The following is a 25,330-nucleotide window of genomic DNA, read 5'->3' as shown; positions in this document are numbered from 1 at the left end:
GAAGGCCCGCATACCACCAAAAAAAAAAAAAAAAAAAAAAAAAAAAAAACACTATAACATACCACTTCTCACACACTAGGAAGGACATAATCAAAATGACAAACATTAACAAGTATTGGCAAATGTGGAGAAATTGGAATTCTCATACATTGGTAACGGAAATGTAAAATGAGGTAGCCATTTTGGAAAACAGCTGGAAGTTCTTCAAAAGGCTAAACACAGAGTTACCATATGACCCAGCACTTCCACTCCTAAATATATACTCAAGAGAGTTGAAAATATATTCACAAAAAAATTTGTGCATGAATGTTCATTGTAGCATTATTCATAAGAGCCAAAAAATGGTAACCACCCATATATCTATCAACTGACAAATGGACGAACAAAATGTAGTATATCTATATAACAGAACTCAGCCTTAAAAAAATAACGCAGTAGTGATTCATTCTACACCCTGGATGAATCTTAAAAATATGCTAAATGCAAGAAGCTACATGTAAACGCCATATATTGTATGATTCCATGTATATGAAGTGTCCAGAATAGGCAAATCTACAGAGAAAGAAAGTATATTAGTAGTTTTCAGGGACTTAGGGGAGGGGGAAGTGGGGAGTGACTGCTAATGGTTGTGGTGTTTCTTTTTGGGGAAATGAAGATGTTCTGAAGGTAGATAGTGGTGATGGTTGCACAGCTCTGATTAGCACACTTTTTAAAATTGAAGTAGAGCTTAGTTAACAATATTACTTGTACACTTTTAAACAGGTGAATTTTATGGTATGTGAATTATACTCAAATACAAAAAAAGAAATAAATGCTAAAGTATGGAGGATCATGTTTGTAACTTACTCTTAAATGGTTCCAGGAATAAAGTTGTACTTTTCCTGGAAATTTTCTATAAATTTAAATTATTTCAAATGAAAAAAAAGATATTGAAGGACAATGCTATTATAGAGATAACTTCTATTCTGCTCCATCTAAGTGTTTTTTAAAAAAATGAATAATTTATAAAGTTCAAATAATAGTATTTAATGTTGAATGTGGTTCTGAAAAAAAAATGAGTTCCTAACCTGCAACATCTCATACGTTCTTTTATAATAAAAAGGCAGTATAGCAAGAAAGTTAATAACGTGTGCTTTGGAGTCAGATGGAAAATGCTACTTTCTAGCTTTATGACCTTGGGAAAATTACTCAACTTCTAGGATCCTCAGTTTCTTCATCTGTAAAATGGGAATAATTAATGGATTGTTCTATTCTGCAAAGGCTAAGAAATGACTTCTATTTTCCCATGCTTGGAATCATAGTTAACCTCATTTAGCATATAGTCTGATGTCCTAGTTTCTAGGTTAGATAACTCATTTATTCCTCATTCCCCGTTGCCTACCTTCTAGTTATGCTATTGCTTATCATTATTCTTCATATGGGTTTGGAGTAGAGGTAAATCCTATAAGTTACTAATAATGCTAATAAAAGATTTAGTAGGGAAGGATACTAGCAAAACAATTTGGAATTTATTTAGAGAGTTCTCACTTGCCTATTGTCATAGTTACAAGCTGACTATGTACCTAAGTACAACAAGCAAAGTCACTAAGTGTCACTAAGTATAGCCAACTCTAACCTAATTGAATCACCACTTCTCAGACACTATCAGAGATTAGATAACAAATAAAAGAGTTTCCTTAACTTCAATAAGACAAAAGCTACATTTCAGACCATTTATCTTAAAGCAGGTTAGACAAAATGTAAATTAGTTGGAAACACTGTACTCACCAGTTGTTTGTTATGCTGTGGCAGAGGACATGGCTGGGCACCAGCTGGCACCTTATATACTGGAGTTACTGATATGCTGGCAGGGTGGGCACATATGAAGCGTACCTGCACAACTTCTACAGCTGGACTAGGGTTCAGAACACCTGGATGATTTCCAATTTGGAATGTCAGAATCTTTAAGAAAACACAAGGGCAAGAGATAATTGTGGGTAGACACTTGATGTCAGTTGTGCCAATCTAAACGTGTTAGAATTATTGAAATTCCAGTATAGAGTCCCTTTGGACATTATAATCAGGCAAATCCCTTAAAGACACTATAGTTCTTAATTATCTGTGCTAAGCGAAACAAGGGTATCATAGAAACAAAGGGAACATTAAAAAAATCTAACTGACCAAGTACTTCAGTCTTTTCCTCCACCAAATCTTTTGTTACCAGTTGGCAAAAAGTAGAAAAACTAATCTGTGTTTCAACTCATTTCTGGTGGAAATACTAATGAATAACAATGTGAAAACAAAAAGAAGCTAGAAAGCTTCAAAAGGGGGTAATTAGGATTGAAATCACTAATAGCTAGTCATATATACAATACAGTACACTAGAGATATTAAAATGAAGCTCAATTGATTATAGCACAGTTCTTATTAAGTTAAAATCATACATGGATTCCCTGGGGGCTGGTTAGCTGGGCTATGCCTCATAGTCATACTTTAAATTCTCAATCCTGGTCAAACTGAAAAACTTTGTTACTGGTTTTGGTAGAAGCAGGGTGCAGCTATGGATAAAGCCATCACTACCTCTAAAAATAATCAAAACTAATTAAACTGATAAAGGGCAATATACTAATTACTCTTATCAACACAGATCTAGCTCATTCTTCAAAATTGATAACCATAGATGACACTTTAAATTTCCCTTCCTCACATTCTTTGGAGGTGGAAAACTATATATCCTCTAGTCTAGGCAACAGGAAATGAATTATAGTGATAAAATGATTGAAATAAGCCCCCTACTACAAAAAAATCTGGAACCATTTGGTTGGTGAACTGTTAGAATTCTCAGATGAGCAAACCAAAACCTTTGGTGTACCTTTAAAGGATAGTAAGCTTTAAAAAAAAAGATCTTTTAATCAATAATTAGAATTTTCCCATCTAGTACATAAACTAAATCCATTAGAATCTGAAAAGGAATGGCTAGAAGTACAAAAGATTTGGAGTATTATTGCTAAAAGAAATGTTAGAAAAAGATCATTTTCCTACTTGTTCCCCTAAATCCAGGCACAGGACCCGATAGATGTACTGATTCTGTTTTCTCTTAGCTGGCAGCCGGACTTGTGTTATTCTAATTTTCTCTGTCTTCTCCATGCTCAGCTCCAAAAAGAATCGTGAGGGCTCCAAGATCCATGGACGAGGGCCCCCTTCAAATATCATTTCCTTTACAGAGTGCCATGTCACCAGTGCCACTTCCACAGGGTTTAGAGCCTGATGACATTTAAAGAAATTAACCCCTGATTGGTTAGAGAATTCAACAGTTTTCTAAAGTGAAAACCTGGTTATATAACTATAATGTAAATGACATTAGACTTAATTCCCAAATTAGGAGACATATATGTTATGCCTCTTACTTGGAATGCTTCTCAACCTCTGTACTAATTTAGGTCCCACCTATCATTCAGCCTAACTCATGTGTCACCTTATCCATTAATTTATGTCTAATCATTCCAGACCACAACCACTTCTGCATCCGCTAAGCTCTTATAGTAATTATCTCTACCATTAATTTGTATACTTGTTTATCCCCTAATGCTACTTAAATATGTCAGATCTTCATATATATACATCTAATAATTCTTGTTACACTGTCTAGTTATGTAAACTTCTTAAGAGAAAAGAGTATCTTATACCCCACATTTTTGAAAGAATTTCTCTTCCTCAGTGGGATTTAGTACAATGCTGTGCACATAAAAAGTATTGATAAATAAGTGCATAAACATTTTTTCTTTTTTTCTCTTTTTAAAAAAATTGAAGTATAACTGGCATATAACACTACACTTGTCTCAGGTGTGTAACATAATGATTTGATATTTGTATACACTGCAAAATGATCCCCACAATAAGTCTAGGTACCATCTGTCACCATATTACATAAGAATTTTAAATGGATATTTTACTAAAGTATCAAAGAATTCCTGCCCTAAAAATATGAAAATAATACATCTATACAGTTCATCTGTTTCTCAAAGAACTCTCACCTAAGAGGTAGTCAAGACAGGTATTATTCACTCCAGTATACAGAGGAGTTGTATCCTACTTAGAGATGAGGAAACTGGTTCTTGGGGAATGAAGTATTCTCAGAGTGTAGGGTTTTTTTGTATGGCACACAGTGTCTAAAACAGTGACTAAGTGACAAAATGAAGTATAGAGTTGAAGCAATCATTCTGAAAATGTAAGCAAACCGTGTTTTAATATTTCTTTCCTGAACTAGTCAATCATATTTATTATTGAATACTATTAACATTAAACATTCCTATGTCTAATGGCAGTATTCTCTTAAAAATGTATATATAATTCAATTTAACAAATATTCATTGATGGCCCACTGGTGATACAGTAATAGAAAGCCAAAATAAGGTCCTGCCTCACAGTGGAGCTAAGAGTCTGGAAAAGACAGATTTGAAGTAGGTAAAGAGTATGAGTGTTACAAAAAGGCACAGTACAGAGTGCCAAACAAGCCTCAAATAGAAGAAATTAAACTAGTCAGAGGCTTCATGGAAGGCTTTCCTGAGAAAGCAAAACTGGAGTTATTCCTTTTTCCTAGATGTATATAGTCCAAAATTAATCAGATCAACTGAATTGAACTGATGTATAAAAGGACAAATTGAGAACTATATACCATGTACCGAAACATAAGATTGATAACAAAAGTAAAACATACATATATTTTTCAGCAGCTAAAGAAAAAGATACATGACCAAAGTACTAGGTAGAAAAAGAAAATCATCATCTTACTTCCTTTCATTTAAGGATAGTTTTCATTCAGGGGAGATCTGATTTGTGGGACATTCAATAAATATAAAATCAGGGTAAGGATAATGATAAAACTAAGAAAAAACCTCATGAAATGACCATGGGCTGCAGCCTAGCACTTTCACTTAATTAGGCAAGTAGGATGATTCATCCACTAAGAGAATGAGTGAAATATGCTCAAACCATATGTTTAATACTTAGGCTGCACAATGTACAATGAGGCCAACTTAAAATGCAAATATTAATGAACAAGTTATCTTTTTAAAATTAATAACTTACCTTGCTTCTTTCATTGACAACCTTTTCCCTGTGGATGCCCCCTCATCCTAAGAGGCACTGAGTCAGTATTTGTCAGTATGTATCAGCAAGAACTTGTAGACATCAATTTTTTTTGTTGTTTATTTTTTAAATTTTATTTTACTTTTTATTATTTTTGGCTGTGTTGAGTCTTCGTTGCTGCGTGCGGGCTTTTCTCTGGTTGCGGCGAGTGGAGGCTACTCTTCGTTGCGGTGCGCAGGCTTCTCATTGTGGTGGCTTCTCTTGTTGCGGAGCATGGGCTCTAGGCGCACGGGCTTCAGTAGTTGTGGCTTGCAGGCTCTAGAGCGCAGGCTCAGTAGTTGTGGCACACGGGCTTAGTTGCTCCAGGGCATGTGGGATCCTCTCGGACCAGGGTTCAAACCCGTGTCGCCTGCATCAGCAGGCGGATTCTTAACCACTGTGCCACCAGGGAAGCCCCTAGACATCAATTTTAGCTCCTGAAGGACTCAAATGTATAGAAAGCATGCCAGGCTCTATCCACTTTTATCATTTTATTTTTAAATTTATTTATTTATTTATGTATTTAGGCTGCTCTGTCGTAGTTGCAGCACGCGGGATCTTCGTTGCGGCATGCAGGATCTTTGTTGGGGCGTGCGGGATCTTCAGTTGCAGCATGTGGACTTCTTAGTTGTGGCATGCATGTGGGATCTAGTTCCCAGACCAGTGATTGAATCTGGGCCCCCTGCAATAGGAGCATGGAGTCCTACCCACTGGACCACCAGGGAAGTCCCTATCTACTTTTATTTTGAACTGCCACCTGTGGTAATATCCCAATTATAATGGACCAATCCTTGGGGGCCAAAATGATGACTGTTGTGCTGAAAATTTGTAAGTATAAAGGGTAAAAGATGATTGACTTCCCTCCCTAGGGTGGAAGGTTTTCTTTCAGAGTTCTTCAAAAGAGAGTATACTAATATTCTATATTTACTTCCAGGTGGTGTTACAAAGATACGTACATATGTGAAAATTCAAACAGTACCTTAAGATACTTCCTTGGTGGTCCAGTGGCTAAGACTCTGCGCTGCCAATGCAGGGGGCACGGGTTTGATCCCTGGTCAGGGAACTAGATTCCACATGCTGCAACTAAGAGTTCGCATGCCGCAACTAAGACCTGGTGCAGCCAAATAAAAAAATAAATAGTACCTTAAGATTAGTGTACTTTACTATATGTTTTTTATATCTCAGTAAAAAAGAGAGGAAAAAAAAAAGAGGAAAGAAAGCAGAATATCTAAAACTTGCTGGGACTTACTTGGTGGTCCAGTGGTAAAGAATCCGCCTTCCAGGGGCTTCCCTGGTGGCACAGTGACTAAGAATCCACCTGCCAATGCAGGGGACACGGGTTCGAGCCCTGGTCCGGGAGGATCCCACATGCCGTGGAGCAACTAAGCCCGTGTGCCACAACTACTGAGCCTGCGCTCTAGAGCCCATGAGCCACAACTGCTGAGCCCGCGTGCCACAGCTACTGAAGCCCGTGCGCCCTAGAGCCCGTGCTCTGCAACAACAGAAGCCACCGTGATGAGAAGCCCGCACACCACAACGAAGAGTAGCTCCCACTCACCACAACTAGAGAAAGCCCACGCGCAGCAACAAAGACCCAAGGCAGCCAAAAATAAATAAATAAGTAAATTTATTAAAAAAAAAAAAAAAAAAAAAAAGAATCCGCCTTCCAATGCAGGGGACACAGGTTCGATCCCTGTTTGGGGAACTAAGATCCCACAATCCGTGGGGCAACTAAGCCCGCGCGTGCCGCACGCCACAACTAGAGAGAAGCTGGCGCACCACAACTAGAGAGAAGCCTGTACACTGCAACAAAGAGCCCACGTACCACAACTAAGACCCGACACAGCCCCCTGACAAATAAATAAATAAATAAATAATAAAACTTGCTGATACAACTTATAAATATTCCTGTGGCCAAAACATGAGAGCATAAACTCCCTGATACTCAGATTTGATGAGGGAGCTGTGGGTCTAAAAACAAGAGAGTGGTAAGTAAAGAGAACATAAATATCACTGATCTTTAATAGAGATCACAGGTAGGTAGGAAGCCCTCAAGTGGACATAGTGGGGTCCATGAAAAGATATGGCAGTTCCTTAGTATGAAATATCTCACCTTTAGGGGTTCATAAGCAGCAAATGTGGCACTGCTCCCCAAATACTCTTCATATTCAGTCACACTAACTGTTACCAAAGTATGGCCCAGAGATTTGGCTGCTATATGTGCACTGGAACAGTGTGTTGGTCCTGGTCTTTGAATACCTGCAAATCAAAAAACATGACTTCAGTAGGGTAATAAGCAATCAGTCCTCAAGGAAATCAGTCTATAGAAATATAAGAATTTTAATATATTAAAAAATTCTTAATCTCACACACTACTAGACCCCAATTATATTAAGTTGATATAAAATAATGTTCCTTCTATTAACAGATATATATCATGTAAGACACAGTTCTATGTGCGGTGAGGACACAAATATGAGCAAAGATCCTGACCTCAAGGCATATACACTTTAGAAGGGGAGGGTGAACATTTACATAAATTAAACTATTAGTAGAAAACAATAAGCATTATAGAAGTCTAGAAAACAGAATGATTACTTTTAGCTGGAGAGATCAAGAAAGGTTTAGATATGCAGAAGAGAGTATCTTAAGCTGACAAATAAATGAACAAAGATAGAAATATAAATGATATACAAATGAGTATATGAAAGAGCTATATGGGAAATTTTAACTAAAGTAGTTAGTTTAGCTAGAGCCATAGATGAAGCCAAAGCATGAAGTTCCAAAAAGTAGGTTGGGTTACACTGGTTACACTGTAATACTAAACTAAAAGGATTTTGGCTGTTGTCCACGGGCAGGCAGAAGCCTCTCAAATTTTTTTTTAAATTGAATTGTATACTTTTTAAAAATTAATTAATTAATTAATTAATTTTAATTTTTGGCTGTTTTGGGTCTTTGTTGCTGCGTGCGGGCTTTCTCTAGTTGTGGCGAGCAGGGGCTATTCTTCGTTGTGGTGCGGGGGCTTCTCATTGTGGTTGCTTCCCTTGTTGCAGAGCATGGGCTCTAGGTGCGCAGGCTTCAGTAGTTGTGGCATGTGGGCTCAGTAGTTGTGGCACGTGGGCTCAGTATTGTGGCTCACGGGCTCTAGAGTGCAGGCTCAGTAGTTGTGGCTCACAGGCTTAGTTGCTCCACGGCATGTGGGATCTTCCCAGACCAGGGCTCGAACCCGTGTCCCCTGCATTGGCAGGCAGATTCTTAACCACTGTGCCACAAGGGAAGTCCGCCTCTCAAAATTTTTGAGCAGGAAAATTAATTTTGAAATTGAGCTTCATGAAGATCTATCTGGTAGCCATGATTATCAAAGGCAAGAACAGTTAGGAGGATATCGTTAAATTCTCAGTGAGAGATAACGAGGGCCTAAAAATGGGGAGAGACAGCCTAAGAACAGAGGAGAGGTGAGAGATACTATATAGTATAATTAACAAGGGCAAAAGAGAAGTCCAAGTTGATATCAACCTTATAGATGTATTGTGAGAATTAAATGAGTTAGTATATGAAAAGTATTCAGAACAGAGCCCAGGAAATAGAAATGCTAAACAAATGTTAGATGCTACTACTGTCATTATTATTGATGAAAAAACAATGGTGATCAGGATCAAATATGAAGTTCCATAACGGTAAATGATATTGATCCTTATGGATAGCTTATTCATATTCTTTTCTTATTAAAAAGGTATTTTCTTTTTTGGAATAAATTTAATATATACATACATTAAATGACAATACAGTCCTCTTAGAAAAAGGTGTAGTATATATATTAAAGAAAGAAAGAACGAACGAAAGAAAGAAAGAACAGCTTGAGGCTGGAAGGAGAAGCCTTTAATATAACTAAAAACTGATATTGTCTGGCTACAATGAACCCTGGACATGTTATTCAATTTTTGTGCCTTTGTTTCTACATCATATTGTAACACCTAATACAGGCAGTTGACAGAATAAATAAAAGTATTATAAAGAAAGGTAATATCTAGGGCTTCCCTGGTGGCGCAGTGTGCCTTTGTTTCTACATCATATTGTAACACCTAATACAGGCAGTTGACAGAATAAATAAAAGTATTATAAAGAAAGGTAATATCTAGGGCTCCCCTGGTGGCTCAGTGGTTGAGAGTCTGCCTGCCAATGCAGGGGACACGGGTTCGAGCCCCGGTCCGGGAAGATCCCACATGCTGCTCAGCGGCTAGGCCCGTGAGCCATGGCCACTGAGCCTGCGCATCTGGAGCCTGTGCTCCGCAACGGGAGAGGCCACAACAGTGAGAGGCCTGCGTACCGCAAAAAAAAAAAAAAGAAAGGTAATATCTAAATTTAATTTTTAATTTTTTTGGCCACACCGCGCAGTTTGTGGGATCTTAGTTCCCCAACCAGGGACTGAAACCGGGCCCTCGGTAGTGAAAGCCCGGTGTCCCTACCACTGGACCACTAGGGAATCCCCAATATGTGAATTTAGACTGTAATTCATAGTTTCTGAATTGTTGATTGGTCCTTTAATTCAAAGACAAAGAAAGGAAAAAATAAAAAGCCTACTCTTACCTTCTTTGAGAAGAGCGAAGACTCCTTGCTTATCCATGTTCAAATCCAAGGATAAATGAGAGCAGTCTGTGAACGCGATGGTCTCTTTGGTTTCCTTATTTACATGATACATGGCAATGGGGATTTCTATAATCTGGCCAATCTCTACATCAGCATGAAATGGTAACATTTTCATTTTGTTCAGTTTCAAAACACATATCTGGAGGGGAAAAAAATTAATCTTTCAAGAAAGTTTTGTTAGGAAAGTCTTAGAAGAAAAGAAAGCATTTCTTAAATATTTAAATATACGTAACATATATGTATGTTTTGTGTTTGTGTGTTAGGTGCTGAACCTACCACTCATTTCATTCCTTAATCAATCGACCTCTCTAAAGCATCTAACACCATTCAACACGAGTCTGGCTAAACATGACCAGTGCACAATTTTCTTGACTTTTGTAAGCTAAGAATGGCTTTTACATTTTTAAAGGGCTGTAAAATAAAAAGCAACAATGACAAAAAAGACTATGAGATAGAGACTGTATGTGGCCTACAAATACTAACATATTTATAACTTAAACAAATTTTTTTCATTTATTTGTTTTATTTATTTATTTTTGGCTGCATTGCTGTGCTTCATTGCTGCGCGTGGGCTTTCTCTAGGTGTGGCAAGTGGGGGCTACTCTTCATTGCAGGGTGTGGGCTTCTCATTGCGGTGGCTTGTCTTGTTGCAGAGCACGGGCTCTAGGTGCACGGGCTTCAGTAGTTGTGGCACATGGGCTCAGTAGTTGTGGCTCGAGGGCTCTAGAGTGAGGGCTCAGTAGTTGTGGTGCACAGGCTTAGTTGCTCCGCAACATGTGGGATCTTCCTGGACCAGGGCTCGAACCCATGTCGCCTGCATTGGCAGATGGATTCTTAACAACTGCGCCACCAGGGAAGCCCTAACATATTTACTACCTGGCCCTTTTTATTTTATTTTATTTATTTTATTTATTTATTTATTTTTTTTTTTGTGGTATGCGGGCCTCCCTCTGCTGTGGCCTCTCCCGTTGCGGGGCACAGGCTCCGGACGCGCAGGCCCAGCGGCCATGGCTCACGGGCCCAGCCGCTCCGCGGCACGTGGGATCCTCCCAGACCGGGGCGCGAACCCGGTTCCCCTGCACCGGCAGGCGGACGCGCAACCACTGCGCCACCAGGGAAGCCCCTACCTGGCCCTTTTTAAATAAAAATTTGCTGACCTCTGATATAGGGCACTTCCTCTTACTTGATATCTTTTAAAAAACATTTTATTTTGTTTTTGCTATAGATTGAAGGTTTGTGTCCCTCCAAATTCATATGTAGAAATCTAACCCCCAAAATGATGGTATTAGGAGGTGGGGCCTTTGGGAGGTGGTTAGGTCATGAGAGTGGAACCCTCATGAATGGGATTAATGCCCTTAAAAAAGGGACCCCTGGAGCTCCCTAGTCTCTTCTGCCATATGAGGTTAAGGCAAAAACCAGTCTTCTGTGAACCAGGATGCTTTCCCTCACTAGACACTGAATCTGCTGGTGCCTCAGTTCTGGACTTTCCAGCCTCCAAAACTGTGAGAAATAAATTTCTGTTGTATATAAGCCACCCAGTTTATGGTATTCTGTTATAGCAGCCTGAATGGACTAATAGAGTCTTTTTTTGGTCACTTTCTATGTGTCTTTTGCTAGTTCCTCTTACTCTGCCAATGTCCCTTAAAATGACACATAAATCGTATCCAGTTCCAAAACTTCAATGACCAACCATATGCTGATCACTCCAGATTTTTATCTCTAGCCCTAATCTTTCAGTTGTACTTCAGATGCCTATTTCCAATTTTAAACATTCACCTGGATGCTCCATAGGTGAACCACACTAAATGTTTGGGGGTTTTTTTTTTGGCATTGCACGAGGCATGCAGGATCTTAGCTCCCCAACCAAGGATCGAACCTGTGCCCCAGTGGAAGAGCAGAGTCTTAACCACTGGACCACCAGGGTAGTCCCACACTAAATGTATCCAAAACTGAATTCATTATCTTCCTCTTTTTCTTTTTCCTTTTCTTGTTGGTTTTTTTTTTTTTTTTTGGCGGGGGGGTGGCGCTGTGCCGCATGGCTTGTGGGATATCAGTTTCCCAACCAGGGATTGAACCCAGGCCACAGAAGTGAAAGAACCGAATCCTAACTACTAGACCACCAAGGAACTCCCCTTTTCTTCTGTGTTCTATCCATCAAGCTGCCAAAGCTTAATCTTTCACTTTTTCCCACCCCACTAGGCATCAAATCTGATTAATCTACCTCTAAAATAACCCTCAATTTGTCCTCTTTATTCTCAATCCCATTTTGTTAGTTTAGGCTTAACTGGATACTTTGCCTTCACTTTCTTCTTTCATTCTATTCTAGTCTACTAGTATATAGCTCCAGAAACTATCTTTCATTCCTTTTTAAAAAAATATTATAGTTGTTGTCTGGCTATAAAAATAATTAGATATCTTTCTAAACACAGGCTTAACCATATTATTGACCTTTGGAAAAATCTGTGTTGGTTTCCCATTGTTGACAGCAGGGGAACTTAGTTACCTGACTAGGGATCAAACCCATGCCCCCTGCATTGGAAGTGCAGAGTCTTAACCACTGGACCACTAGGGAAGTCCTGAGGATCATTTTAAAACAGCCAACATGAAAAATAAAAAAAAATTTTAATGTGTTACTGTACTTAAATTTAGACAGCAATGTCTCAGAGGAGATATGAACGTTTTTTGGAGAGTTGCTTACCTTAATTTCCCCATATCGAAAAGGATTTTGTACATCTCGGGCCAAAACAGTGCTGTTCCCCCTGACCTGACCAGCTGTCGTCACCACTCCTTTAGTGGTTACCATGGCCACTGTTTCATTAGAAGAGGTCCAGGTGAAATTGCCACTGCCACCCTCTACCTATGAAAAAAAATACAACCTTATATTTAATTAGTATAGGAAGAAAATTGGAATTTAACTGAAGATGTAAAATCTGGTGAAATAAAGTTTAGGGGCTTCCCTGGTGGCGCAGTGGTTGAGAATCTGCCTGCTAATGCAGGGGACACGGGTTCGAGCCCTGGTCTGGGAAGATCCCACATGCCGCGGAGCAACTAGGCCTGTGAGCCACGACTACTGAGCCTGCGCGTCTGCAGCCTGTGCTCCGCAACAAGAGAGGCCGCGATAGTGAGAGGCCCGCGCTCCGCGATGAAGAGTGGCCCCCGCTTGCCACAACTAGAGAAAGCCCTCGCACAGAAACGAAGACCCAACACAGCCCAAAATAAATAAATAAATACTCCTGTTCTCTGTTTAAAATAAATAAATAAATAAAGTTTAGGAAATAATAAAACTATACAATAAATTATTTCTGGAACATTAAGAAACTGTGATGCTATACTAAAGTAACTAAATGGGGAAGGGAAATACTAAAGGGGGATTATGTAATGGCAGTATCACAAAATGTCAAAAAAGAGCACAAGGGAACTTGACAAAACTTTATAAAACCCACAAGGAAAGGATATATGGTAGAGAAGGAAAGTACGCCAAGTATTCTTAGGATGACAGTATTCAAGAGCATGATTTGGTTGTCACCCAAAACTGAGTTATACTGCTAGGATTAGGGGGAAATAAGATTTAACTTTAACCTTCAATAAATTAATCTATCAGAGAGGCTGACTTATTTCTTTGTGAATTCTCATTATAAGATATCATACCTGTACTTTATAACGATATAACATTCCCATGGGATGATGAGGAAATGCCAGAAAGTTGGGTGTAAGCTTGATGGGAAAATAAATCTTCACTTCTTGCTGATGTATAATTGGAAATTTTATAGGCTGAATACTTTTATTCTATAAGAGCAGAAAAAAAGGAGCAAAACAGATTTTATAAGGACTGTTCTTATGGTCCACATTCACATATAAAGCATCAGCAAAATGGTGTGTTAATAAATTACTCAACCAGTTTCTATCAATAAAAGAAGGAAATAAACGTTCCTGTTCATTAGTGATGCACAGCTACTACAGTTCAATAATAATGAAAGGGATTTTGATAGACCTAAAAGAAGTATCACAGTCATGGAAAGCAGTTTAAATTTCCTGAAATAAGAGCTTTATCTTATTAAAGTTTTATCTTATGATTGCCTTATCATAGAGGGCAATCATAGTTTCAGAAAGAAAGATTCTTGGACATCCATCAGTTAAGTATATAAATTGTAAAGGCAAAGGAATATTAGAAGCTATTCAGAAGAAAATAAAGAGAACATTTAAAGATGCTGGGGTGAGATATTCCCCTCCTGCTTGAAGACAAGAGCAGGGTTTAGGGGGGTACCCATACAGGTAAAATAGAGTCCTCACACTCAACTATGTTGGCGTTTTCTCTTTGAAGGAAAAATCTACCTATCTATCTATCTATTTTTTATTTATTTATTTTTTTTGTGGTATGCGGGCCTCCCTCTGTTGTGGCCCCTCCCGTTGCGGAGCACAGGCTCCGGACGCGCTGGCTCAGCGGCCATGGCTCACGGGCCCAGCCGCTCCGCGGCATGTGGGATCCTCCCAAACCGGGGCGCGAACCCGGTTCCCCTGCATCGGCAGGCGGACGCGCAACCATTGCGCCACCAGGGAAGCCCCTATCTATCTATTTTTTAAAGAAGCCCTGAAATATTTAAGAACTGTGTCACATCTGCAGTAATGGCTCTGATTTTCTCTTCACTCTCTTAAGGTGGCTAGCTGGGTGTTCTTTCAGTTTAAAAGAACATCATTCTATTTTAACCCCCTGAGACTGATTTTGGACTTCTGACCTTCACAACTGTAAGATAATAAATTTGTGTTGTCTTGATCTGAAAAGAGAGAGAGAGAAAGAAAGAGAGAGAGAATATCATTCTGATGGTATTTAGGTGATCACTGAGGGAAACAAGAAGAAATCTATTGGGAGTAGGAAGCATATGCTAGGCCTGGAGAGGACTCTTATAATTCAAGAATAAGGTAATAATAGTACAAAATGGGTTGGTCCTAGGAAGACATTTTATAACATATAGGAAAAAGAGAGAGAACATAGTACCTAAAAAGGCACTATGGCCTTTTAGGAGATTACATGCTCTTAAAAAATATTGACTGCAGGGAACAGAAGATTTCAACAGTGTTGTCTGCTTTGGCTCACGAGAAAACATGGACATGAAATAAGAGGTAAAAGCAGAGATAAGACAACAAACCGGGATAAAGTGGGACATGGCTGAGTGCAGGATGAAATTCAAAGTGAACTATACAAAATAAGAAAAGAGGTAATAAAAATTTTAAACGTCTGACTTCCCTGGTGGCACAGTGGTTAAGAATCCACTTGCCCGGCTTCCCTGGTGGCGCAACGTTAAGAATCCTCCTGCCAAGGCAGGGGACACGGGTTCGAGCCCTGGTCCGGGAAGATCCCACATGCCGTGGAGCAACTAAGCCCGTGTGCCACAACTACTGAGCCTGCGCTCTAGACCTCGTGAGCCACAACTACTGAACCCGCGTGCCACAACTACTGAAGCCCGCGTGCCTAGTGCTGTGCTCCACAACAAGAGAAGCCACCGCAATGAGAAGCCTGCGTACCGCAACGAAGAGTAGCCCCCGCTCACTGCAACCAGAGAAAGCCCATGCGCAGCAACAAAGACCCAACGCAGCCAAAAATAAAATAAATAAAAATAAATAAAATAAATTTATTTAAAAAAAAGAAAAAAAAAGAATCCGCTTGCCAATGCAGGAGACATGGGTTCAAGCCCTGGTCTGGGAAGATCCCACATGCCACGGAGCAACTAAGCCCATGCGCCACAACTACTGAGCCTGAGCTCTAGAGCCCGTGAGCCACAACTACTGAGCCCACATGCCACAACTACCAAAGCCCGTGTGCCTAGAGCCTGTGCTCTGCAACAAGAGAAGCCACGATGATGAGAAGCCCGCACACTGCAAGGAAGGATAGCCCCTGCTCACCACAACTAGAGAAAGCCCGTGCACAGCAACGAAGACCCAACACAGCCAAAAATAAAACAAACAAATTAATTAATTAATTAATAAAATAAAAAATAAATTGCATTATGATTGCAGAACAAGGAAATATTGTAATAAGGGCTTCTTTTAGGGTAGTCATAAAATCTTTTAGATTTCTTAGGTGTATCTTGAGTTGGGAATTCAAAGCCCTGAACTAACCATTTTCTTTCCCAAAGTTATCCAGCACACTTAGAAACAACAATCAATAAACCCTATTATATCCCAGACTTTCACTAACATGTTTTATGGCAGCAACTACCTGGTTACCAAAAGCTTTGCCTTCTACATGCACTTAACTATAGTGTCTACAGGTAATAATTTAAGTAGCTGTTTTGCTATTGCATACCATGAACTATCAATGCTCACTTCTTAATCACAAGAAACAGGATCAGTAATGACTTTAAATCTAGTAATAGAGAACCCAGAATCAACTTGGAGATGCAAGTCTCCAAGATGGCCTCCACTGATCCCCACCCCCTGGTATTCACATCCTTGTGTAGTTCCCTCTACATTGTGTCAGGAATGGTTTGAATGACCAATAAAATGTGGCACAAGTACTTATATTAAAAAGAAGAAAGATATAAAACCGGTGATCCACCGTAAGATTCTTCCATAAGAAGAAACTTAAAAAAGAAATGCATTTTAAATCCAAAGTAAGGAAAAGAAATAGAATAACAAAGATAAAAGCATAAATCAATGAAAGAGAAAGTAGATAAAGAACTGGAAAAAAGTCAATGAAACCAAAAGCTTGTTCTTTGTAAAAAGCAATAAAATTGATAAATGTCTAGCTGGATTCATGAAGAAAACAAGAGAAACACAAATAACCAATATCTGGAATGAAAGAGACAACATTGCTACAGATCCTATGGACATAAAAATTAATAAGGCAATATTTTGAACAACTTTATGTGATTAATTCAACAATTTAAACAGAAATTCCTTCAGAGACACAACCTACTAAATTTCACTCAAGAAGAAATAACCTGTATAGTTGTATATAAATTTTAAAAATTGAATTCATAGTTTTAAAACTTCCCATACACCAATCATTAGAGAAATGTAAATTAAAATCACAGTGATATACCACTTCATACCCATTAGAATGGCTATTACCAAAAATAGAAAATAGCAAGTGTTGGTAAGAATGTGGAGAAATCATAACCCTTGTGCATTGCTGCTGGAATGTAAAATGACAGCCACTGTGGAAAACAGTATGACAATTCCTCAAAAAGTCAAACATAGAATTGCCATATCATCCAGCAAGTCCAATTCTGGGTATATACCCCAAAGAATTGAAAGTAAGGATTTGACAAAATATTTGTATACCCATGTTCATAGCAGCATTATTCACAATAGACAAAAGGTGGAAACAACCCAAGTGTCTATCAGTGGATAAATAATAAACAAAATGCAGTATATGCGTTTAATAGAATATTATTTAGCCTTAAAAAGGAATGAAATTCTGACATGCTATGTCATGGATGAACCCTAATGACATGCTAAGTGAAACAAGCCAAATACAAAAAAGACAAATATTGTATGAGTCCACCTTTTTTTTTTTTTTTTTCGACAGTGCTGTGTGGCTTGTGGGATCTTAGTTCCCTGACCAGTGATTGAGTCCGCACCCTCAGCAGTGAAGGCGCAGAGTCCTAACCACTGGACTGCCAGGGAATTCCCTGTATGATTCCACTTATATGAGGTAAATAGATTAGTCAAATTCACAGAGAAAGAAAATAGAATGGTGGTTACCAGGGAATGGGGATGGGGTGTTGTGGGGGTGTTATTGTTTAAGGGGTAGAGAGAATCAGTCTGGAAAGATTATAAAGGTCTGGAGAGAGATGGTGGTAATGGTTGCACAACATGAATATACTTAATGCCACTGAACTATACACCTAAAAATGGTTAAAATGGTAAATTTTATGTTATATATATTTTATCACTATAATAATAAAAGACTTTCCATAAAAAAATTCCAAGCTCAAATAGTTTCACTGTGAATTCTACCAAATATTTATGGAAGAAATAACACTAATTCCACAAAACTCTTCCAGAAAATAGAAAAGAGTACTTCCCAACCCATTTTATAAAGCCAATATTATCCTAACACCAAAATCTGATAAATACATTACAATAAAAAACAGAAGAAGGAAAAAAAAAGCTATAGGCCCTCAAAAACATATATGCAAAAGTCTTTAACAGAATTTTAGCAAATTAAATCCTGCAATGTATAAGAGGATAACAAATCATAAGCAAGTGAGGTTTATCCTGAGAATGCAAGATTGGCTTAATATTAGAGAATCAATCAATGTAATTAATTCACCATATTTAAAAGACTAAAAAAAGAAAAACTATATTGATCACCTCAATAGAGGCAGAAGAGCACTGACAAAATTCAGCACCAATTCATGATGAAAATTCTCAATAAACTAGGAATAGAAAGGAACTTCTTCAACCTAAGGATGAGCATCTACACAAAATCTATAGTCAACATCATACTCAATGGTGAAAGGGTGAATGCTTTCCACTTAAGGTCAGGAATAAGGCAAACATGTCTACTCTTAACAGTTCTATTCAGTATTGTAGTAGAGGTCCTAGCCAGTGCAGTGAGGCAAGAAAAAGAACTAAAAGGCATATTTATTGGAATGAAAAGAGTTAACTGTTTTTATTCACATATAACATAACTGTATATATAGGAATTCCTAAGGAATCTACAAAAAAATTACTGGAATAAGTGAATTCAGCAAGCTTTCAAGATTCAAGGTAACATACAAAATACCACTGTATTTCTATATACTAGCATGATCAAGTAAAAGGAGAAAATTTTAAAATACATATATAGCTTAAAAACAGGGACAAATTTAATAAAATATCTTCAAGACCTGTATGATGAAAACTATAAGACATTGCTGAAAGAAAATTTTAAAGTCCTAAATAAGTTGAAAAAATATCATGTTCATAAATCCTAATAAAAAATAGCAGCAGGTGGAAGATGTCTGCAAAAGTGTCAAAGTAGGGAACTCCAAGAACCTGTGCCTCCATAGAAATGCAAAAAAAAAAAAAAAGTCAGAATTAACTTTGGAAAATACTCAAAGCTTTACAGCAACCAAATGTATGCTGAATCAAGAAAAAGGTGACTTTTTCATATATATATATTTTTAATTAATTAATTTATTTATTTATTTTTGGCTGAGTTGGGTCTCTGTTGCTGCACGCGGGCTTTTTCTAGTTGCAGGGAGCAGGGGCTACTCTTCGTTGCGCTGCCCAGGCTTTTCATTGCAGTGGCTTCTCTTGTTGCAGAGCAAGGGCTCTAGGTGCGTGGGCTTCAGTAGCTGTGGCACATGGGCTTAGTTGCTCTGCGGCATGTGGGATCTTCCCGGACCAGGGCTCGAACCCGTGTCCCTTGCATTAGCAGGCAGATTCTTAACCACTGCACCACCAGGGAAGCCCCAAGAAAAAGGTGACTTAAGGCATTAAAGAAATTATTTGTCAAGCCACTAACTGCCTACAAGCTAAAGGAATTGAGATTTTATAGTCTACAGATGACAAATAACACAATCTTCAACAAATAGTTTAGAAAACTCACTAAACATGCAAGCAACTACAACCCACATCAAGCAATAACAACATACCCTGAGGAAAGGGAAGAATGTGATTTCCAAGTTACCACATTATACAGTTGACCTTTGAACAATGTGGGGTTTAGGAGTGCCAACCCTCTGTGCAGTCAAAATCCATGTATAACTTTACAGTCAGCCCTCCATATCCATGGTGTCACATTTGCAGACCAACCACGGATTATGTTGTATTGTAGTATGTATTAAAAGTGAAAAAATGTATGAGTGGAACTGTGCAATTCAAACCTATGTTGTTCAAGGGTCCACTGTAATATCAAAATGTTAGCTTTTCAACAACAAAAAAATTATAAGGCATGCAAAGAAACAAGAAAATATGGCCCATTCATAGAAAAAAAAGAAATTAACACAATCGGTCTCTGAGGAAACACAGATATTGGACTTACTAAACAAAGATTTTAAATTGAAGAGCTAAAGGAAACAATGGACATCACTTCTGAAGAATGATGTTTCACCAAATAGAGAATATCGATGAAGAGATAGAAATTATTAAAAAGGAATCAAACAGATATTCTGAAGCTAAAAGTACAATAACTGAAATGAAAACTTCACTAGAAGACCTTCACAGCAGACTTGAGCTGGCAGAAGAAAGAATCAGCAAACTTGAAGAGAGGTCCATTGAAGTTATTCAGAGTAGCAAAAAGAAAAAAGAATGAAGAAAAATAACCAATCCTTAGAGACCAGTGGAGCATATCAAGTAAATCAATATATACAAAACAGGAGTCCCAGAAGTAGGGAAAGAAAGGTGCAGAAAGAATATTTGAAGAAATAATGATGAAAATGTCTCAAATTTGATAAAAGACATGAACCTACAAAAATCAATTAAACACAAAAGAAGTCAGTAATGGAAGAAATTAATTACCAAAAAAAGTCACATAGAAACAAATACCAAAACAGCAGAAGTCTTTCCTTATCAGTAACTATTTTAAATGTAAATAAATTAAACTCTCCAATTAAAAGGCAGAGATTGACAGAATGGATAAAGAAGAACATGATCCAATTATATGCTATCTATAAGAGATTCATGTTAGATTCATGAATGAAAGTGAAAGAAGGGAAAAATATATTCCATGCAAATAATTACCAAAAGAGAGTTGGGGGAGCAGTCTATATTAACGTCAAACAAAATAGATTTTAAAAAATTGTTACAAGAGACAAAGGTCATTATAAATTGATAAAAGGGTCAATTCATCAAAACGATATAACAATTATAAACATATACCTACCTTACAAAAAAGCCCCCCACAAAATGAAGCAAAAATGGACAAAACTGAAGGGAGAAATGGACAGTTTTACAATAGTTGAAGATTTTAATACCTCAGTTTCAATAATGGATAGAACAACTAGAACAAAAGATCAATATGGAAATGGAGGACTTGACCAACTCTATAAACCAACTAGACCTAGCAGACATATACAGAATAGTCCACCCCAAAACAACAAAATGCTCATTCTTCTCAAGTGCACGTGGAACGTTCTCCAGGATAGCCCATATGTTAAGCCACAAAACAAGTCTCAATAAATTTAAAAACACTGAAATCATATGAAGTATCTTCTTCAACCAAAATGGACTAAAACTAGAATTCACATAGGGAAAACTGGACAATTCACAAATATGTGGAAATTAGACAACCCTCTAAACAACCAGTGGGTCAAAGAAGAAATCATAAGGAACATTAGGAAATTCTGAGATGAAGGAAAACAAAAATACAACATGCCAAAACTTACAGGATGCAGTGAAAGCAACGCTCAGAGTAAAACTTATAGTTGTAAACACCTGTATTAAAAAAGAAGACAGAGTTCCCTGGCGGTCCAGTGGTTAGGACTTGGTGCTTTCACTGCCGTGGTCCGGGTTCAATCCCTGGTCGGGGAACTAAGATCCTGTAAGCTGGGCACAGTGTGACCAAAAAAAGAAGAAGAAAAATCTCAAATCAATAATCTGACTGTATAGCTAAAGGAACTAGAAAAAGAAGAGCAAACTAAACCTAAAGCTAGCAGAAGGAAGGACATAATAAAGATTAGAGCAGTGATTTAAAACACTGAGAGTAGGGCTTCCCTGGTGGGGCAGTGGCAGAGAATCTGCCTGCTAATGCAGGGGACACGGGTTCGAGCCCTGGTCTGGGAGGATCCCACATGCTGTGGAGTAACTAGGCCTGTGAGCCACAACTACTGAGCCTGCGCGTCTGGAGCCTGTGCTCCGCAACAAGAGAGGCCGCGATAGTGAGAGGCCCGTGCACCACGATGAAGAGTGGCCCCCGCTTGTCACAACTAGAGAAAGCCCTCGCACAGAAATGAAGACCCAACACAGCAAAAATAAATAAATAAATAAACAAACTCCTACCCCCAACATCTTAAAAACAAAAAAAACAAAAAAAAACTGAGAGTAGAAAATCAGTACACAAAATCAACAAAACCAAAATTTGGTTCTTCAAAACGATCAACAAAATTGAGTTTAGCTATAGTGACTAAGAAAAAAAAAGGGAGAATACTCAAATTACTAAAATCAGAAATGAAAGTGGGGACATTACTACCAACTTCACAGAAATAAAAAGGATTGTAAGAGAATACGATGAACAATTTTCCACCAACAAATTAGACAACCTAGATCAAATGGAAAAATTCCTAGAAGCACATCAATTAAAAAAACTGACCCAGTAGAAGTAGAAAATTTGACCAGACCTATAGCAAGCAAAGAGATTGAATCACTAATCAAAAATTTCCCAGCAAAGAAAAGCCCAGGCCTAGATGGCTTCGGTTGTAAATTTTCACAAACATTTAAAGAAGAATTAACACCAATGCTTCTCAAACCTTTAAAAAAAAGAGAAAAGAAGAAGAACAAGATGATGAAGAAAAAAAGAAAAAGGAGAGAACTCTTCCTAACTCATTCTAAGAGGCCAGCATTTGCCCTGATACCAAAATCAAAGACATCACAAAAAAAGAAAACTACAGACCAGTATCCTTTAAGAATATAAATACAAAACTCCTGAAGAAAACAATGGCAAACCAAATCCAGCAGCATATTAATAGGATTGTACACCATGACCAAGTGGAATTTTTCCCAGGAATTCAAAACAGTACAATATATAAAAGTCAATAAATGTAATATACCACACTAGTAGGATGAAAGAAAAAAATATGCTTAAAGACATTTGAGAAAAATCCAACGCCCTTTCACAGTAAAAACACTCAACAACCAGGAGTGAAAAAGAACTTCTTCGATATGATAAAGGTCACATATGAAAACTCCACAGCTAACATCATACTCAATGGTGAAAGAATGACAGTTTTTGCCCTAAGATCAAGAACAAGACAAGGATGCCCACTATTGCCACGTTTATTCAATATTGTACTATAAGTTCTAGCCAGAGAAATTAGGCAGGAAAATGAAATAAAAGACATCAAAATGGGAAAGGGAGGAGCAAAATCATCACTATTTGCAGGTGATATGATCTTATATATGAAAGATCCTATAGAATCCAGGAAAAATACTAGAGCTAATAAACTAATTCAGCTAAGTTGCAGCATAGCAGATCAACACATAAATATCAGTTGTACTTCTATACATTAGCAATAAACAAACTAGAAAGGTAAATTAAAAAAAAATTTCATTACAATATCATCAAAAAAGAATAAACTACTTAGGAACAAATTCACCCAAGGAGGTGCAGGACTTGTACACTGAAGACTACAAAATATTGCTTAAATAAATTTTTTTTAACATCTTTATTGGAGTATAACTGTTTTAAAATGTGTGTTAGTTTCTGCTTTACAACAAAGTGAATCAGTTATACATATACATATGTTCCCATATCTCTTCCCTCTTGTGTCTCCCTCCCTCCCACCCTCCCTATCCCACCCCTCTAGGTGGTCACAAAGCACAAAGCTGATCTCCCTGTGCTATGCGGCCTGCTTAAATAAATTAAAGACAACCTGAATAAATGGAAAGACATCCCACGTTCATGTATTGGAAGACCTAATATTGTTAAGATGGCAACACTCTCAAAAGTGATCTACAGGGCTTCCCTGGTGGCGCAGTGGTTGAGAATCCACCTGCCAATGCAGGGGACACGGGTTTGATCCCTAGTCTGGGAAGATCCCACATGCCGCAGAGCAACTAAGCCTGTGTGCCACAACTACTGAGCCTGTGCTCTAGAGCCCTCGAGCCACAACTACTGAGCCCATGTGCCACAACTACTGAAGCCCATGCACCTAGAGCCCGTGCTCTGCAACAAAAGAAGCCACGGCAATGAGAAGCTCACGCACCTCAACGAAGAGTAGCCCCCGCTCACCACAACTAGAGAGAAAAGCCCACGTGCAAAAACGAAGGCCCGGGCTTCCCTGGTGGCGCAGTGGTTGAGAGTCCGCCTGACGATGCAGGGGACAGGGGTTCGTGCCCCGGTCCGGGAAGATCCCACATGCCGCGGACAGGGAGCCATGGCCACTGAGCCTGCGCGCCCGGAGCCTGTGCTCCGCAACGAGAGAGGCCACAACAGTGAAAGGCCCGCGTACCGCAAAAAAAAAAAAAAAAAAAAAAAAACAAAAAACGAAGACCCAACACAGCCAAAAATAAATAAATAAATAAAGTAAGGGTGAGCTCAGATTTTAAAACGTAACATTTTTTAAAAGCAGGATTGGTGGGATTGAAGACTAATTGTAGAATAGAGTCAAACAGCCAGAAATACCATAACAATGGATTTTAAAAATCACTGTGTATTAAATATTGTTAAAAAACTGGATATATTTTAATACTGAATATAGATCTATACCTGACCATAACTAATCCAAACACCATTCATTCATTTAACAAATACTTATTTGTATCAACTGTATGTTTAGTCACTCAGATGTTAGGGCAACAGCTGTGAATACAGTAGGCATAATCTTTGCCCTCAAAGTTTATAATCTGATGAAAGAAGCAAATAATAACAATAAACAACGATGAATATTTTGATCTGAAAAGTTCAGGGAGCTCTAAGAACATATGAAAGGGGAAAACATGCCTGAGGAACCAAGGTTAAGCTAGCCCTGTGCATTGAGTAGGGAGAAAGGGTTGCAGACAAAAGGAATTATATTTGTTTATAAAAAATGAAAATAAAATAGAGGCAAAAAGAAACAAGACATTTTTTAGAAACTGAAAGTTCAGTATGGCTGAAACATAAGAGAGGAAGCGTGACAAGACCTGAGGTTGGAAAAGTTGTCAGGGGCCAATTATACAGAGTCACAAACTCAAATGCCTACAGGTATCATGTAGATATTATAAACAGGTTTATTAAGCTGAATATAAAATAACAGGGAATGGCAGGAAACACAGCAGGCTGAAAAGTATAGTCTAAATGTTGTAGCCACTATCTCTTCCAGCTAATCACTGTCAGATTTTCATATAATCTAGAGAATCAGAAATCTTGGATTTTATTTGAAATTTCCCAATTAAAAAGAAACTTACACACCTAAATAAAAAACAAGATTACAAACCAAGATAGTCTGCAGGCCACCAGATTGTGATCTCTGTCATAGAGGGTCCTATAAAACTACATTAAGAAGTTTAAACTTTACCTTAAAATCAATGGGAAGCTACCAAAGGAATTTAAATAGTAAATACATAATAATTTTTGTAGTTTTTGGAATATCATTCTAGCCACGGACAATATTGGAGGTCGGAATATCAGTTTAGAAGCTACTGTGAAAGTCTAGGTGAAAGACAGCAGTGTCTTCTTCACCTAGTAAGAAATGGGTTTGAGAGACATTTAGAAGAACTGACATGGCATTCAATAATGTACTGAATGTAGAAGGTGAAGGAGAAGGCAGAGTCAAGGGTGACTCTTGGGATTTTTGTCTTAAACAGCTGGGCGAAAGGATCACTGGAGAAAAAGTAGGTTTGGGAGAGGGAAACAAATTTGACAGTTAAAAATCAGATACTTACACATTTTAGAGGCATTAGAAACAGATTCATTCCTTATCCCTTTACCTCATAACTCCATTTCTGTTATTAT

The 25,330-nt window shown here is 38.1% G+C and overlaps 1 protein-coding gene across 1 annotated transcript in view; it reads right to left on the bottom strand.

Annotated features, from left to right (window-relative positions):
- Nucleotides 1-25,330, bottom strand: part of NUP210L (nucleoporin 210 like) — a 66,844-nt gene that overhangs the window by 29,348 nt on the left and 12,166 nt on the right. The window contains exons 9-14 of the mRNA XM_028488812.2: nt 13,402-13,539; nt 12,452-12,610; nt 9,694-9,892; nt 7,220-7,365; nt 3,022-3,243; nt 1,768-1,941 (exon numbers count right to left, since the gene is read on the bottom strand). Coding sequence (XP_028344613.1) covers nt 1,768-1,941; nt 3,022-3,243; nt 7,220-7,365; nt 9,694-9,892; nt 12,452-12,610; nt 13,402-13,539 — 1,038 coding nt within the window. The remainder of the gene's footprint in view (nt 1-1,767; nt 1,942-3,021; nt 3,244-7,219; nt 7,366-9,693; nt 9,893-12,451; nt 12,611-13,401; nt 13,540-25,330) is intronic.

Source organism: Physeter macrocephalus, chromosome 4 (genome assembly GCF_002837175.3).
Source record: "Physeter macrocephalus isolate SW-GA chromosome 4, ASM283717v5, whole genome shotgun sequence".
In the NCBI taxonomy this organism is placed as follows: domain Eukaryota; kingdom Metazoa; phylum Chordata; class Mammalia; order Artiodactyla; family Physeteridae; genus Physeter; species Physeter macrocephalus.
The sequence above is the reverse complement of the archived record's forward strand: the minus strand, read 5'-3'. Positions and strand labels throughout refer to the sequence as shown.